The sequence below is a fragment of the Eriocheir sinensis genome, chromosome 42, assembly GCF_024679095.1.
Source record: "Eriocheir sinensis breed Jianghai 21 chromosome 42, ASM2467909v1, whole genome shotgun sequence".
Classification (NCBI taxonomy): Eukaryota; Metazoa; Arthropoda; class Malacostraca; order Decapoda; family Varunidae; genus Eriocheir; species Eriocheir sinensis.
In genome coordinates this window covers 10,415,354-10,430,563 of record NC_066550.1, presented here as the reverse complement: position 1 = coordinate 10,430,563, position 15,210 = coordinate 10,415,354, and the positions used below count along the sequence as shown (strand labels likewise).

Genomic DNA, 15,210 nt, shown 5'->3' with positions numbered 1-15,210 from the left:
TCGTATCAACATTGTTAGATTGTCGTACTTATGTTTTTATATTTTTCCGATTTCCAACCTTTAAACTGTCTCCTCCACCCCTTTAACTGGTTTTATATAGATTTATCGTTAAAATGGTTAATTATTGGTGTTTCTTGGCAATGAATAGGCGTCAGAAACTGGCAAGTACTATGCTCTGAGTACGATAATCTGGCAACAGTGCATCGTACGCGACGGGGGAAGTTGACGTACTGCACCCCTGACTTTCTCTTCATTGACCTTGATATAAAATTATATGGCTCCTCTTAACTTTAAAATCAAATACGGTGCAGTTACATTTAAGATTGTAGTTCTTGTATAACCTCTATCCCTTTAAACTAATTTCTACGAGTCATGCCTGCTTACAATTTATTAGGACTTTTAATACAACTTATGCTAAATCATCATTACCAGGCTCCATGTGTAAGTATGTGGAGTCATCACTACTTGTCAATCCTTGTTCTATGAAGGTAATCTGACTGAGGAATAGATATCAAGGAGGGAAAAGTAATAAACCCACAAATTCATGATTAAGTTTGAGGAAAATGTGAATGGAAATAAAGGCAAATTCAGTCACATAAGCAGTCACCTTAACTTGACAGGAATACTAACAAACCCAAATCACTATAGGGGAGAATGATGATGATGATGATAGGAAATTTATATATAGTCACAAGTAATATACCCAAAACTTCACTGTAGAGGAAAATAGGAATGGAAATAAAAAGGAAATTATCAGGTAATGTAATAAACCCAAAACTTCACTATAGAGGAAAATAGAAGTGGAAATGATAGGAACTTTATATATAGTCACAAGTAATAAACCCAAAACTTCACTGTAGAGGAAAATAGGAATGGAAATAAAAATGAAATTGTCAGGTAATGTAATAAACCCAAAACTTCACTGTAGAAAAAAATAGCTGTGGAAATGAAAGGATATTTAGTCACATGATGTATAAATCTAATAAAACTTCACTAGAGGAAATAAGAATGGAAAGAGAAGGAAATTTAGATGCATGATGTAATAAACCTAATAAAATTTCACTATAGAGGAAAAATACAAATGGAAAGAACAAAAATTAGATACATAATGAAATAATCCCTAAAATTCACCATAGTAGAGGAAATATGAATGGAAAGAGAAGAAAATTTAGATGCATGATGTAATAAACTTAATAAAATTCACTATAGAGGAAAAATACAAATGGAAAAAGAAGGAAAATTAGATGCATAATGAAATAATCCCTAAAATTCACCATAGTAGACGAAATATGAATGGAAAGAGAAGGAAATTTAGATGCATGATGTAATAAACCTAATAAAATTTCACTACAGAGGAAAAATACAAATGGAAAAAGAAGGAAAATTAGACACATAATGAAATAATCTCCAAAATTCACCATAGTAGACGAAATACGAATGGAAAGAGAAGGAAATTTAGATGCATGACATAATAAACCTAATAAAATTTCACTATAAAAAAATACAAATGGAAAGAACGAAAATTAGACACATAATGAAATAATCCCTAAAATTCACCATAGTAGAGGAAATATGAATGGAAATAGAAGATAATTTAGATGCATGATGTAATAAACCTAATAAAATTTCACTATAGAGGAAAAATACAAATGGAAAGAACGAAAATTAGACACAATGAAATAATCCCAAAATTCACCATAGTAGACGAAATATGAATGGAAATAGAAGAGAATTTAGATGCATGATGTAATAAACCTAATAAAATTTCACTATAGAAGAAAAATACGAATGAAAAAAGAAGGAAAATTAGATACATAATGAAATAAACCTCAAAATTCACCATAGTAGACAAAATACGAATGGAAATAGTAGATAATTTAGATGCATGATGTAATACACTTAATAAAATTTCACTATGGAGAAAAAATACAAATGGAAAAAGGAGGAAAATTACATACATTACATAATTAAATAAACCCCAAAATTCACCATAATAAAGGATACTTTTTTTTTTTACAACAAAGGAGACAGCTCAAGGGCACAAAAAAAGGAAACAATAATAATAAAAAAAAAAAAGCCTGCTACTCGCTGCTCCTAAAAAGAGTTAGAGGAGTGGCCGAGATAGAAAGGAAATTAAGACACAAAATAACATGGTATCTACATAAAATAAGTAAACCAATGTCTAGTCATCTTTTATTCTAACAATGGTGACGTAACAACATTGCAGGCGACAGTCAATCAACCTGGCAATAAATAAATTCACAATGCCAAAAAAACGGTTACATTTAGTTTTGATTCTGTCTTGTCGTGAGCTACCATTCAGCACCAAACATTTACGAAGGGTCGTATTACAAGACATCGCCGCCCAAGAGCACATATTTGACAAGGCTTTCGTAGGAGTTGTGGGCATTTCCAGGGGTAGTTTTATGACCCTGGTGGTAGTGTGAGTCTTCTTCTGTACCGTGAACCTGAAGAAACACTCATAGGAACCCGACTGACCCCACTTCTTTGACCTTTAAAAATAGGTGATATGAGAAGCGAGAATGTCTTATAATACCAAACTCTAAGGGTCGTTTTACAAGACACATCGCCGCCCAAGAACACATATTTGACAAGGCTTTCGTAGGAGTTGTGGGCATTTCCAGGGGTAGTTTTATGACCCTGGTGGTAGTGTGAGTCTTCTTCTGTACCATGAACCTGAAGAAACACTCATAGGAACCCGTCTGACCCCCTCTTTGACCTTTAGAAATGGTTGATGTGAGAAGCGAATGTCTTATAATACCAGCCTTATAGTCTTCAGTACTCTGTTGACAGCCATGAAAGTCTATGTATAGGTGATGAAATGGAACACTTCTACAAAATACTCGGAGGTGAGGAGATGCAGAGGTGAGCAAATGTGAGGTGACATAATGCCGGGAAATTTGGGCATGTTACTTAACTGTCAATATTAGCAAAACAGCACATGTTACACTCATCTCGCACTGCTAACATATAACAGATAAACTGTCTCTTATTAGCAGGACAATACATATTATACTTGTCCTGCCCTGTTAACATGAAATAGCTAAACTGTCTATATATTATCAGAACAATATATATTACACTTGTCTCACCCTGATAATGTGAAATAGCTATACTGTCTATATTAACAGGGTGAGAAGTGTGATAAGGACAATTTAGCGTTTTTTTACGGAAATGGAGAGTTCAAGGGCGTGAAAATAAATATATAAAACAATAATGAAAATAAAGCCCGCTACTTACTGCTCCCAAAAGCTATCACATAACATGCCTAGACTTCCTGGCATTACAGTGAGGTGACATAAGGTGTGTTGACATGAGGTGATGTGAGTGGAGTGGACAAACACAGACACAAACACTGGAGATCATACTAGTCGTTGATGGGTGTTCTTCACGGCCTGAGACACACAAACGCACACAGTGACACAACAGCTATGTGGAGTGTATTCCTAGAGCTACATTTTTTCTCTTTTTCAGTGGTGGGCTGAGATAAATTGCTCAAAAGATGTTAAATTAATGTATAAAAAATGGTTAACCTGCTAAATGCAAAAAAATATGTTAAATCAATGTATAAAAAATTGTTAACCTGCCAAATGCAAAAAAAGATGTTAAATTAATGTATCAAAAAAAATGTTAAATTAATGTATAAAAAATTGTTAACCTGCCAAATCCAAAAAAATATGTTAAATTAATGTATAAAAAATTGTTAACCTGCCAAATCCAAAAAAATATGTTAAATTAATGTATAAAGAATTGTTAACCTGCCAAATCCAAAAAAATATGTTAAATTAATGTATAAAAAATTGTTAACCTGCCAAATCCAAAAAAATATGTTAAATTAATGTATGAAAAATTGTTAACCTGCCAAATCCAAAAAAATATGTTAAATTAATGTATAAAAAATTGTTAATCTGCTAAATGCAAAAAAATATGTTAAATTAATATATAAAAAATTGTTAATCTGCTAAATGCAAAAAAATATGTTAAATCAATGTATTAAAAATTGTTAACTTGTGAAATGCAAAAAAATATGTTAAATCAATGTATAAAAAATTGTTAGCCTGCCAAATCCAAAAAAATGTTAAATCAATGTATAAAAAATTGTTAACCTGCCAAAAAAAAAAAAAAAATAGTCTTGTTAATGTGGGATACATAAAACTGTGATTACAATGTGTTATACAATTTTTTGAGTGAGGAGTATATATGCATTCTTAACTATGCATAATCAGATCTTCAAAACAAAACTCAACATACTTTCTACACACTCTTCTCTTGAACAGGCAGTGAGAAACATGAATACAAAAATTAAAATAACAAAATATATATAAACAAAAATTCTTAACTGCATTTAACTTCAAAGACAATTTTCAACATTCAACAAACATCTTCTCTCAAGCAGACAGTGAGAAACATGATAACAAAAAATAAATAACAAAGTAAATAGATATAAAAAAATCCTAACAAAACCGATCACTCTATGGACACCTTACAAATGACCCAGGGCTTCCTACAGTACTACCACCTCTAAATAAGGGCCAGGGTGCGGTCGGGGGCAGGGCAAACAGGTGTCTCCAGCGCTGCCGTGTCTACGCATAAGAACTTGACACACGACTTATGCTCGGCTGGGTCAATGGGAGTGCTGCCGCTCGTGAAAGGTTTAACATTTATTTATATTAAGAAAACGTCATATATTCTACTTATATTCCTTCGAACTATCTTGTAAATATAACTGTTACATTCCTTATCCACCTTAGAACTGCTGCACAAGTTAAATAAAAGTAACATTTTCTGAGCGCCTGTAAAATATGTATGCCATGTTTCTTTATTGCCGTATAAATATCAGACACATAACTAGTTTACTTTTCTTTGGTATATCATAATTCTTACGTTAAACCTGTATTGGTGTGTGTTCTAAAGTGTTTTATAATTTGTGACGCTTTTTACATATATCACAAGTTGCGCATCGTGGATTTGGGAGACACGGCAGCGCTGGTCACAGGCCCCGCCCCGCCCCGCCCCGCCCAGTCCAGAAGTAGGCGTGGGATTGCCTTATTTTGCTTATTATGACTTATTCTTGATTGTTGATTGGCGTTGTTGTGTCTTTTAGTTTTGTTAAGTTTTCTTTTTTCTTCTGTTCCATATTGTTGTGATATAATTTTGCTCTCTTTAATTTCTTCCAGAGTTAATGGTTGAAACACTAGTATACCGGCTATTAAGTAGTCTCTGACCCCACCACAGCCCTCCGTTTAGGATGTTTCTACTATAATATTGCTAAGGAAATTCTACGTCACTATCACAAACTATGAGAATTAAGGCCACTCAAGGGGTGAATCAAGGCATCCAATCCTCTTCTAAAAGGATCAAGGAGGGTGTAAAATCAATTTCTAGTAAGTGAAAATACTGAAGACTATTAAAACCCATTGTATTAACACACTACCCTGAAAACAGCACCCTTGTCTTCTCACCCTTATTCCCACACCAAGGAGTAGAAGAGGGCTTAAGGACTAGAATCTTTGCCCTCCACTGACACTCTCTTCTTCACACCCTTCTGCTTCTTCTTCTTCTTCTTCTACCTTTCCAAAAAAACACCCTCGTCTTTCCACCCTCGTTACCTCACCAAGGAGTCTACAGAGGGCTTAAGGACTAGAATCTTTCCCCTCAACTGACACTCTATCTTCTTCACACCCTTCTTCTCCTTCATCTTTTTCTACCTTTCCCTTGTCTTTCCACCCTCACTGCCTCACCAAGAAGTATAGAGAAGGCTTAACCCGGTAGCAGCGACGGGCCAAATTTGTGTCTTTACCGTGTAGCAGCGACGGGCCAAATTTGTGTCTTTACCGTGTAGCAGCGACGGGCCAAATTTGTGGCTTTACCGTGTAGCAGCGACGGGCCAAATTTGTGGCTTTACCGTGTAGCAGCGACGGGCCAAATTTGTGTCTTTACCGTGTAGCAGCGACGGGCCAAATTTGTGGCTTTACCGTGTAGCAGCGATGGGCCAAATTTGTGGCTTTACCGTGTAGCAGCGACGGGCCAAATTTGTGCCATGATATAAACCCCCCAAAATAGATGATACATAAACTGATCACAAATGCTTTGATATATATTATGAAATGGTTTGTGTGAGTGATGATTTTTTCTCATTTTTCTCGCTTAGAGGGACCATTAAGAAACATGATCCCCGCTGCTACCGGGTTGAAGACTAGAATCTTTGCCCTCCACTTACACTCTATCTTCTTCAAACCCTTCTTCAGCTTTTCTTGTCTTTCATATACGGATATCCCCAAAACCTATAGACAGTAGCTCTCACCCTCCTCCCACCTTGCAACACCTCACACCTTATGCAATCACCAGCACCCTGCACCCTTCTGATATAACTTACAGGAAGGGTGCGTGTATATTTCTTCACCCTAATTACACCCTCACACTCCAGGCCACACCAGTCACCCTTAGGTAGTCACACCAGGAACTTTTTAACACCTATTCACTAACACACTATCTTATATACACATCCTCTTACAGCCTTGAGCCTACACACCCTCACACCCCAGGCCGCACGTCTCAGCCTAGGGTACGTCGTCCAGGCTTATCTTCCCGAATGTTCCGTCCCTGAAGGCGCGGATGAATTTGCTTGAGGTGGCGAGGATGTCCGGGCAGGTGTTGATCCCGCGATGGTCCCGAACCCTCAGAAGCCAGTTGTTCCTGCGGAGATGATGGTTGTGGGTGAGGTGGTGATGATGGTGGTGAAGGTGATGATGATGGTGGTAATTGGTGATGATGATGGTGGTGGTGAGTGATGGGAAGAAGTGGTGATGGTGATGGTGTTGAGGGTGAGAGTGGCAAAAATGATGTTGATGATGATGGTGATGCTGAGGGTGATGGTGGTAAGTGATGATGATGGTGGTGATGATGGTGATGAGTGTGGCAAAAATGATGATGATGGTGTTGATGGTGATAAGTGACAATGATTATAATGATTTTTCCTCTTTAATAACTATGAAAACAGCTCAAGGGCATAAAAAAAAAAAAAAACAAAAGCCCACCAAAGAAATAAAGAATGAGAGGAAAAAGAAGAGGTCAATTTTGGGAGGAGATGCCACAAAATCAGCGTTGCCAATCATCATACTAATCGCAATGCATTTTCGAAGTCTCTCACCGATAACTGTTACAAAAAGAAAGAAAACCATCAATATTTAACAGTTTCAACGATAACTTTAAAAGACTATCACTATTTTTATTTATTTATTTTTTTACAACAAAGGAGACAGCTCAAGGGCACACAAAAAAGTAAACAATAATAAAAAAAAAGCCTGATACTCGCTTCTCCCAAAAAGAATCCAAAGAGGTGGCTGAAAGAGAGGTCAATTTCGGGGGGGCCCTAAAAATGATAGATGCAATGTTCAGCGTATGACAATTTGGCAACGCTGGTCATGATGCTACCCTCTTGAAAGTGCGAAAAGAGGAAATATACAAGAAAAGGCTGCTCTAGAGTTTACCTGCATTTACACAGTTTATGCGGCCACCACCACCCCTGCCAGCACTCACCTCACGGCCGCAGACACGAGCAGGTCCTGTATGTTGTCCGTGGGTTCGTCAAGGCCCAGAAAATTGACGTACTTGTGGTTGCCGGCGAGGTTGAGTCTGCGGGAGGAGGTGGAAAAGTTAGGAATGTTCATGGACCTTCACTTCCCTGTGTCTCTGTTTTTCTGTCTCTCACAGTCAAAATACTCTGTAGTTCTTCATATAGCAAAAAATCTTATTTCTCTCTTTCTCACATTCAAAATAATATTCTCACGTCTTAAACAGACTACTATTACTACTACTACTACTACTACTACTACTGCTACTACTACTGCTATTACTACTACTACTACTACTATTACTACTACAGCTACCACTACTACTACTACTATGTCTTGATATGGTAAATACCCAGTTATTATTATTATTGATGTTGATGTCATTCTCTCTCTCTCTCTCTCTCTCTCTCTCTCTCTCTCTCTCTCTCTCTCTCTCAGTACTGTCATTCTCTTTAACCTGTTCAAGAAGACAGGAAAAAGAAAATGAAAGGAATACCAGAGAAGAAAAAAGACACTGAGAGTAGGAAAACAGAAACTTTAAAAAAAAAATATACATAAAAAATCAGAAAAAAGGAATTTCAGACAAGGAAATAAAATAGAAAAGCAGAAAAAAGGATTATAAGTACAGGAAGATGGAGAAACTATAAACTGGAAGAAGATTGTAAAAATAAGCAGATAAAAAAGAAATATGGATAAAAGGAAAAACAAAGGGTCGTATCACCAAACATTTCGTCGCCCAAGAACACAAATTTGACAAGGCTTTCATAGGAGTTGTGGGCATTTCCAGGAGTAGTTTTATGACTCTGGTGGTAGTTCGACCCTTCCTCTGTACCACGAACCTGAAGAAACACATATTTGACAAGGCTTTCATAGGAGTTGTGGGCATTTCCAGGAGTAGTTTTATGACTCTGGTGGTAGTTCGACCCTTCCTCTGTACCGTGAACCTGAAGAAACACATATTTGACAAGGCTTTCATAGGAGTTGTGGGCATTTCCAGGAGTAGTTTTATGACTCTGGTGGTAGTTCGACCCTTCTTCTGTACCACGAACCTGAAGAAACACATATTTGACAAGGCTTTCATAGGAGTTGCGGGCATTTCCAGGAGTAGTTTTATGACTCTGGTGGTAGTTTGACCCTTCCTCTGTACCGTGAACCTAAAATACCACTCATGAGAACCCGACTGATCCCCTTTTCGACCTTTGGAAACAGTTGACTTGAAGGGCGAAAACATCCAACAATACCAGCCAAAAAGACAGAAAATATATAAAAGAAGACATCATCACACACCTATAGAGGAGGTAATCGGCAATGATATCCTCGCCCACCAGATGGTCTTTGATGGTGGCAGCGAGGGCGAGCTTGAGGCCCATCTCCACATCCTTGATCCGCGGGGCCAGGACGCCGGGAGTGTCCAGCAGGTACACCTTGGGGTCCTCACACACCTGGGGGAGGAGAGGACAGGTGGGGTGAAGGGGTACATAGGAGGTGGTTCTGTGGTGATGTGTTGCTTGTTAGTGAATGAAAAAAAATGAAAGATAAAAAGATAAAAACAGAAAGAGGAAATGGGGTGAAGGAGGACAGGTGAGGTTGCGATGTTTCTGTTGCTGTAAAAAAAAAGGAAAAGAAAAAAGAACTAGATATAAAAAGATGAGAAAAAGAATAATAATGGAGTGTTAAGTGTGTAGAAGGTATGAAAAGGGTATGAGTTTAGAGAAATAAAGATTGGTTTTGTCAAGAAGGGAAGTTATGTAGCTTATGGTATAAAAGGCTGTAAAAGTGTATTAACAAAGGTAACTGAAGATACAATAGTGTACTAAATAAGAAGAAATAAAGATGAATATTGTCAAGAAGTTATTTAAATCAGTAGCAGTGATGGGCCAAATTTGTGGCTTTACCGTGTAGCAGCGATGGGCCAAATTTGTGGCTTTACCGTGTAGCAGCGACGTGCCAAATTTGTGGCTTTACCGTGTAGCAGCGACGGGCCAAATTTGTGCCGTGATTTTTAACCCCCCAAAATAGATGATACATAAACTGATCACAAATGCTTTGATATATATTATGAAATGGTTTATGCGAGTGATGATTTTTTCTCATTTTTCTCGCTTAGAGGGACCATTAAGAAACATGATCCCCGCTGCTACCATGTTAAGCTTTTAAAGACTGTAAAAGAAAATCTGAAGATGCAAAAATAAAACAAAGTAAGGAGACTATGACAAGTGTATAAATGGTCAACATAAAAATATAGAACAGAATGACAATATAGAACAACAATGGAGAACACCTTAACATCACCCCCTCACCTTGATCCTCTCCAGCACACTCTGCGTTATGCCGGGCAGGGCGCCGACCTTCGTGGCCTTACTCTTCCGCAGATGCTTGGACCGCAGCGCATTGATCAGCGACGACTTCCCGACATTAGGAATCCCGATCACCATGGCAGTGTACGTCGTTTCCTCCGAGCGATTATACCTCTCGGAGTCCTTGATGACCCTCGCCAGCTTCCGGACGATACTCTTCACCCCAGGGCTGTCCGGTCGCTTGCAGTTCGTAAATATAAGCTCGGACACGCCCTCCTTCTCATAGTAACGCTTCACACTCGCACTCTGCTTGCGGTCGGCCAGGTCCATTTTATTCATGATCAGGATGTGCGGCTTAAGCGAGGATATGCCTAGGCGTTTTTCGAAGAGCGGGTTGCGGCCTGAGATGGGGATTCGCGCGTCATGGACCTCAATCACGCAGTCGACTGATTTGAGTTTCCGCTGCATCTGGTCCAAGCCCTTCGCCATGTGTCCCGGGAACCAGTTTATGGCCTCGTGGTTGGTGACGCAGAAGGCCTTGCGCATGATTAGGCCGTGTCGTGCTACCTGGGCGGCCATATTGGGGGTAGGGGGGTCAGTGGGGGGTCTGTTTGTTGACTGATCCTTTCCTTTGTTTGTGTTTTTTGTTTTGTTTTCTTGGTGTTAATGTTTCCTGTTAATGCTTAGAGATGGATAGAGATTTTTTTTCCTATGTGTTTTCTTATATAAATCTTTATCTTCAACTGTTTGTCGACTAATCTTTTCCTTTGTTTGTGTTTTTTGTTTTGTTTTCTCGGTGTTAATGTTTCCTGTTATTGCTTAGAGATGGATAGAGATTTTTTTTCCTATGTGTTTTCTTATATATATCTTTATCTTCTAGCTGTTTGTTGACTTGTTTTTGTTTTCATTGTTGATATATTAACTCACACTCCTTCACACACCTTTTCTACCCACCTAACTTCACTTACACCCAGTTTTTCACATTCTACACCCACTGCTTGTCACCTACACCCAGTTAAATACCCTTACACCCACTCATAAGCCTCCCACACCCACCTATCTCTTCTTACACCCACTCCTTGCCTCCTACACTCCCTAACACAACCCCTACACCCACTGCTTGTCACCTACACCCAGTTAAATACCCTTACACCCACTCATAAAACTCATACACATACCCAAGTCTTTCTACATTCCCTAACAACTCCTACACCCAGCAATCTACACCTTTCCACCCATTTTAAAAGGCTCCACTACACCATCGCAGGCACGGACAAAAAGTATAAAGGAATGGCAGAATGAAATGGAATCGTCACAGCCTTCACCTCCTTCCCCCTTTAAAGAATAAATAAATAAATAAACAAAAAAGATGAAGAAAGAAATGAAGAAGTGAAGATTATAGAGGTTGAAGATATATATAACACCTACAAAACTATTACCCAAAAAACAAATAAAACAAAAATGACTTAAATGGAATGAAGATAAAAAAAAGAAGAAAAAAAATTATAGGAGCTAACTAAAAGCTCTCCTGGTAAAAATTCAATATAGTGTGGAATGAGGTCAGGTCAGGTTAGGTCAGAGGTCAACACCAGGTCACTTAGCCACTACTCCGGATCCTCAAGAACGTTCAAAACAGGATCCGTGACCTCAAACAAGTACGCAAAGGGTCCGCTGCGCACTGATATGTCCTTGGCCGTCTCCCCGTTGCTATTGGTGAGCGTCGGTTTAATATCACGGCTCTTCAGGAGGAGCTGCAGCGTCTCCTTTGCCTGGGGGTTGACGGCAGCGAGGTGGAGGGGTGTCTGTCCGCTGTTAGTTGCTGCGTTTATGTCACTCCCGGCGTCGAGGAGGATCAGTGCACAGGTGTGGTGGTTCCAGCGGCAGGCGGAGTGGAGGGGCAGCCAGCCGTCGGCGGTTCTGGCGGACACTGAAGCTCCAGCGCCCAGGAGAAGCTGTGGAGGGAGGGGAGACTGAGGGAAACTGATAAAGTGAATAGATGAATGACTGGATGAAGAGAGAACGAGATATGAGTATGTAAATAAAGTGAAGCTCTGAAAAAATAGGGAATTAAAGGAAAGTGATAAAGTGAATAGATGAAAGAATAAATGAATGAATGGTCTAATGGATGAATGAAAAAACAGATAAATAAATAAGTGAATTTGGCTATCATTGAGAAAAAAATGAATGATGAGAAAAGTAGAAATTGATCAAGACAATAACATTTAAATAGAATTAATTTATCAATGAGAAAATAAATAAATGTAGAAACAGGTAAACAAATATGGTGAATAAATCCAACATTGAGGTATACCAAAGAGAAGTAAACAAAATTTTACAAATAATGATGGAAAAATAGCAAAAATGATAAATAAATGAATAGAATAAATTAAATAGATAACAAAAATAAATGGAACAAATAAATAGGATGAAAGAATAAATTGATAGATAAAACTAATAGTAGGAAGGAATGGCTAATCAATAAATGAATGCATGAATAAACAGATAAAGAAACAAGCACAAAAGCTCCTTACCTTGACAATCTCTGGGAAGTCGCTGTATGCTGCGCGGTGCAGGGGCGTGTAGCCGTCGCTGTCCTGGGCCCCCACCGCCTCGGGGTGCTGCTCAAGGATCCTCTCTACAACACTCTGATGGCCATGTTCGCAGGCCCACAAGATCTCACGCTCCGGTGTGGCTGGAAGGTGACCGCAGGAGTTAGTGTGTGTGAGGGGGGGAGCATCAGAGAGAGGGAGGGAGACACAGTGAGATGGTGAGGCAGTGGGAGTGCATGAGCTAAGAGTGAGAGGGTGAGACAGAAGGAGAAGGGGCGAGACTAAGACTGGAGACAAAGAGACCCGTCTCAGCTAAGGCAGTTACGACATTTACTGGTTAGTAGCAGACATGTATAAGAACGAAAGAGTGGCTTGTAGGGTAAGATGCAAGATATGGGCACGATATTAAAACAATTCTTTACTGGCAGAGAAAGTGGAAGGTTATGGTTATTGGAAATATTGCATTGCAAAGCTTATCACAAGTATTTATGTATGAAAAATAATTAAACTTACAAATGCAATCAAATTTAACATCATCTAACTAAAGGGGGCTTTGCCCCCCTTCTTTTAAATGACCCAAATCTATCATTATCTCCTAAGAGGGGCTTTGGCCCCTTTGACCCCCCATTTAGCCATTCCCACAGGAAATGATTGTGTACCAAGGTGAATGGTACAGAAAGATCTATTGGAAAAATAGTGTCAGAGTGTGAAGTGTGGCGGCGCTGAGACAGACAGACACAGACAGTGGACAAGGCACAGTGAGGGGCACACAGCAGGTGGAGGAGACTGAGGCAGGCCAAGGTGGAGCAAAGTGGAAGGCACACACTGGGGGACACGTGGGAAAAAAAGGGTGGAGGATCAGGTGGAGGGGCTGGCTACGAGGCGGCGGTGGAGCAGGGGGCCACACAGGGGTGCGGGGCACGCACCGTGGGGGTCGGGGTCGGGGTCCACGTCGTTGGAGTCGTCGTCCCACCCTGAGGTCCAGGCGGGGGGGGCGTCAGGGGGGGGCTCCAGGGACTCATCTTCCTCACCCTCACCATGCTCCTCCTCTTCCTCTTCCTCACCCTCCTCCTCCTCCTCCTGCGGCCCCGCCTCCACCTCCTGCGGCTCACTCATGGCTCCTGGGGGCTGCGGGGGTCGCCTCACCTGCCTCCGGGGGTCATGGGGGGCTGTCAAGGGGCTGTCAGGGGCTGGGCTGGTATACTCACGGGCTGTGTGTCTGTGTGTCTGTCTGTCTGTCTGTTTGTTGTCGGTTTCTTGGCTTCCGCGAGTTGCCAGTTTTCAGAGTTTTATTCTTCTTTGTTTCTTTCCTTCTTTCTTTATCTGTCTTCTTTTCTTATGTCTGTCTATTCTTCCTTCTTTCTTTTTTTCTTTCTCTCTGTCTGTCTGTCTGTCTATTCTTCCTTTTAAATCTGTCCTTTCTTTCTTTCTGTCTGTCTGTCTTCTTCGATCCTCTCTTTCTTTTCTTCTTTCTTTTCTTCTGTCTGTCTGTCTTCTTCTCTTTCTTTCTCTTTGTCTGTCTGTGTTCTTCCTCCTCCCTTCTCCTTTGTTGTTTGCTTGTAACAATAAACTATCAATCAATCAATCTTTTCTTCTTTCTTTCTCTCTGTCGATCTGTCTGTCTTCTTCCTCTCTTTCTTTTTTATATATTACTATAATTTCGTTCTTTAAATTTTTTTCCTTTCCAGCTTAATTACTTTCCTTCCTCGATCCTTTATTAAATTGTTTACTTATAACAATAAACTATCAATCAATCTTTTCTTCTTTCTTTCTCTCTGTCGATCTGTCTGTCTTCTTCCTCTCTTTCTTTTTCGTCTATAATTTCGTTCTTTTCTTCCTTTCCAGCTTAATTACTTTCCTTCCTCGATCCTTTAATTGTTTACTTGTAACGATAAACTATCAATCAATCTTTTCTTCTTTCTTTCTCTCTGTCTGTCTGTCTGTCTTCTTCCTCTCTTTCTTTTTCGTCTATAATTTCGTTCTTTTTTTCCTTTCCAGCTTAATTACTTTCCTTCCTCGATCCTTTATTGTTTACTTGTAACAATAAACTATCAATAAATCATTCTTCTTTCTTTCATTCATTAACTCTTTCTTTCTTTCTCCTATTTTTCTTTTTCTCTTCTTCATTCATTCATACATGTTCCTCATTTTATCAATTTTCTTTGCCTCCTTATCCCTCCATTGCTTCCCTTTATACACTAATATTTTTTTCTAATTAATTCATTCATTCTTTTCTTAGTTGAAGGGAGGTTAATTGACTAATACACTATGAAAAAATAATAATAATAATGTGCAAATTATATAATACGTAGGTTACCCTCTTAATTTTTCATTCATTCTTTCATTGATCATTTTTCTTTCCTTCCCCTTTTTCTTTCTTTCTTTAATCCCTTCCTTCTCTGATTTATTTATTTCCTCTCTTTAATCCCTTCCTTCTTTAATTTATTTTTCATTCTCCCTTAATTCTTTCCTTCCTTTTTTTCTTTCTTTAATCCATTCCTTCTTTAGTATCTTTCTTTCCCTCTCCCTTTTTTCTCTTTAATTTCTTTCTTTCTCCCCTTTATTCTTTTCTTTAATCCCCAATTCCTTCTTTTCTCCCTTTCTCTCTTTAATTATCTATCCACTCCTTTCTATATTCCTGTTTTCTCCCTTAAAAAAAAAACATCACTCTTCACCCAAAATAAAATAAATAAAATAACAAAATACAATAATAAAGTCACAAATCTTTAGTTACAATCAATAAAGCAAAATGACATCAATAAAACATCA

At 38.9% G+C, this 15,210-nt stretch overlaps 2 protein-coding genes and 1 long non-coding RNA gene across 7 annotated transcripts; all 3 read right to left on the bottom strand.

Moving 5' to 3' along the window:
- Positions 1-2,179: 2,179 nt before the first annotated feature.
- Positions 2,180-3,924, bottom strand: LOC127009991 (uncharacterized). Of its 4 annotated transcripts, XR_007762716.1 has the most exons (3): positions 3,780-3,924; positions 3,680-3,729; positions 2,180-3,604 (listed from the first exon to the last, which is right to left on the bottom strand). It is a non-coding gene; the product is annotated as an uncharacterized LOC127009991 (long non-coding RNA). The 4 variants fall into 4 exon arrangements; XR_007762717.1 differs by lacking the exon at positions 3,680-3,729 and having other exon boundaries at positions 3,730-3,829; XR_007762714.1 differs by having other exon boundaries at positions 3,680-3,820.
- Positions 3,925-4,154: 230 nt separating this feature from the next.
- On the bottom strand, positions 4,155-10,471 carry LOC127009989 (mitochondrial GTPase 1-like). Of its 2 annotated transcripts, XM_050883687.1 has the most exons (4): positions 9,896-10,471; positions 8,883-9,037; positions 7,561-7,656; positions 4,155-6,717 (listed from the first exon to the last, which is right to left on the bottom strand). In XM_050883687.1, exons 1-4 carry the CDS (start codon positions 10,469-10,471, stop codon positions 6,582-6,584), a joined length of 963 nt encoding a protein of 320 aa, XP_050739644.1. In that variant the 3' UTR covers positions 4,155-6,581. The 2 variants fall into 2 exon arrangements, with proteins under 2 accessions (XP_050739644.1, XP_050739645.1); XM_050883688.1 differs by lacking the exons at positions 4,155-6,717; positions 7,561-7,656 and adding an exon at positions 7,950-8,539 and having other exon boundaries at positions 8,750-9,037.
- Positions 10,472-10,799: 328 nt separating this feature from the next.
- On the bottom strand, positions 10,800-13,643 carry LOC127009990 (ankyrin repeat domain-containing protein 49-like). Its single transcript, XM_050883689.1, has 3 exons — positions 13,368-13,643; positions 12,424-12,584; positions 10,800-11,844 (listed from the first exon to the last, which is right to left on the bottom strand). Exons 1-3 carry the CDS (start codon positions 13,555-13,557, stop codon positions 11,497-11,499), a joined length of 699 nt encoding a protein of 232 aa, XP_050739646.1. The 5' UTR covers positions 13,558-13,643; the 3' UTR covers positions 10,800-11,496.
- Positions 13,644-15,210: the final 1,567 nt, after the last annotated feature.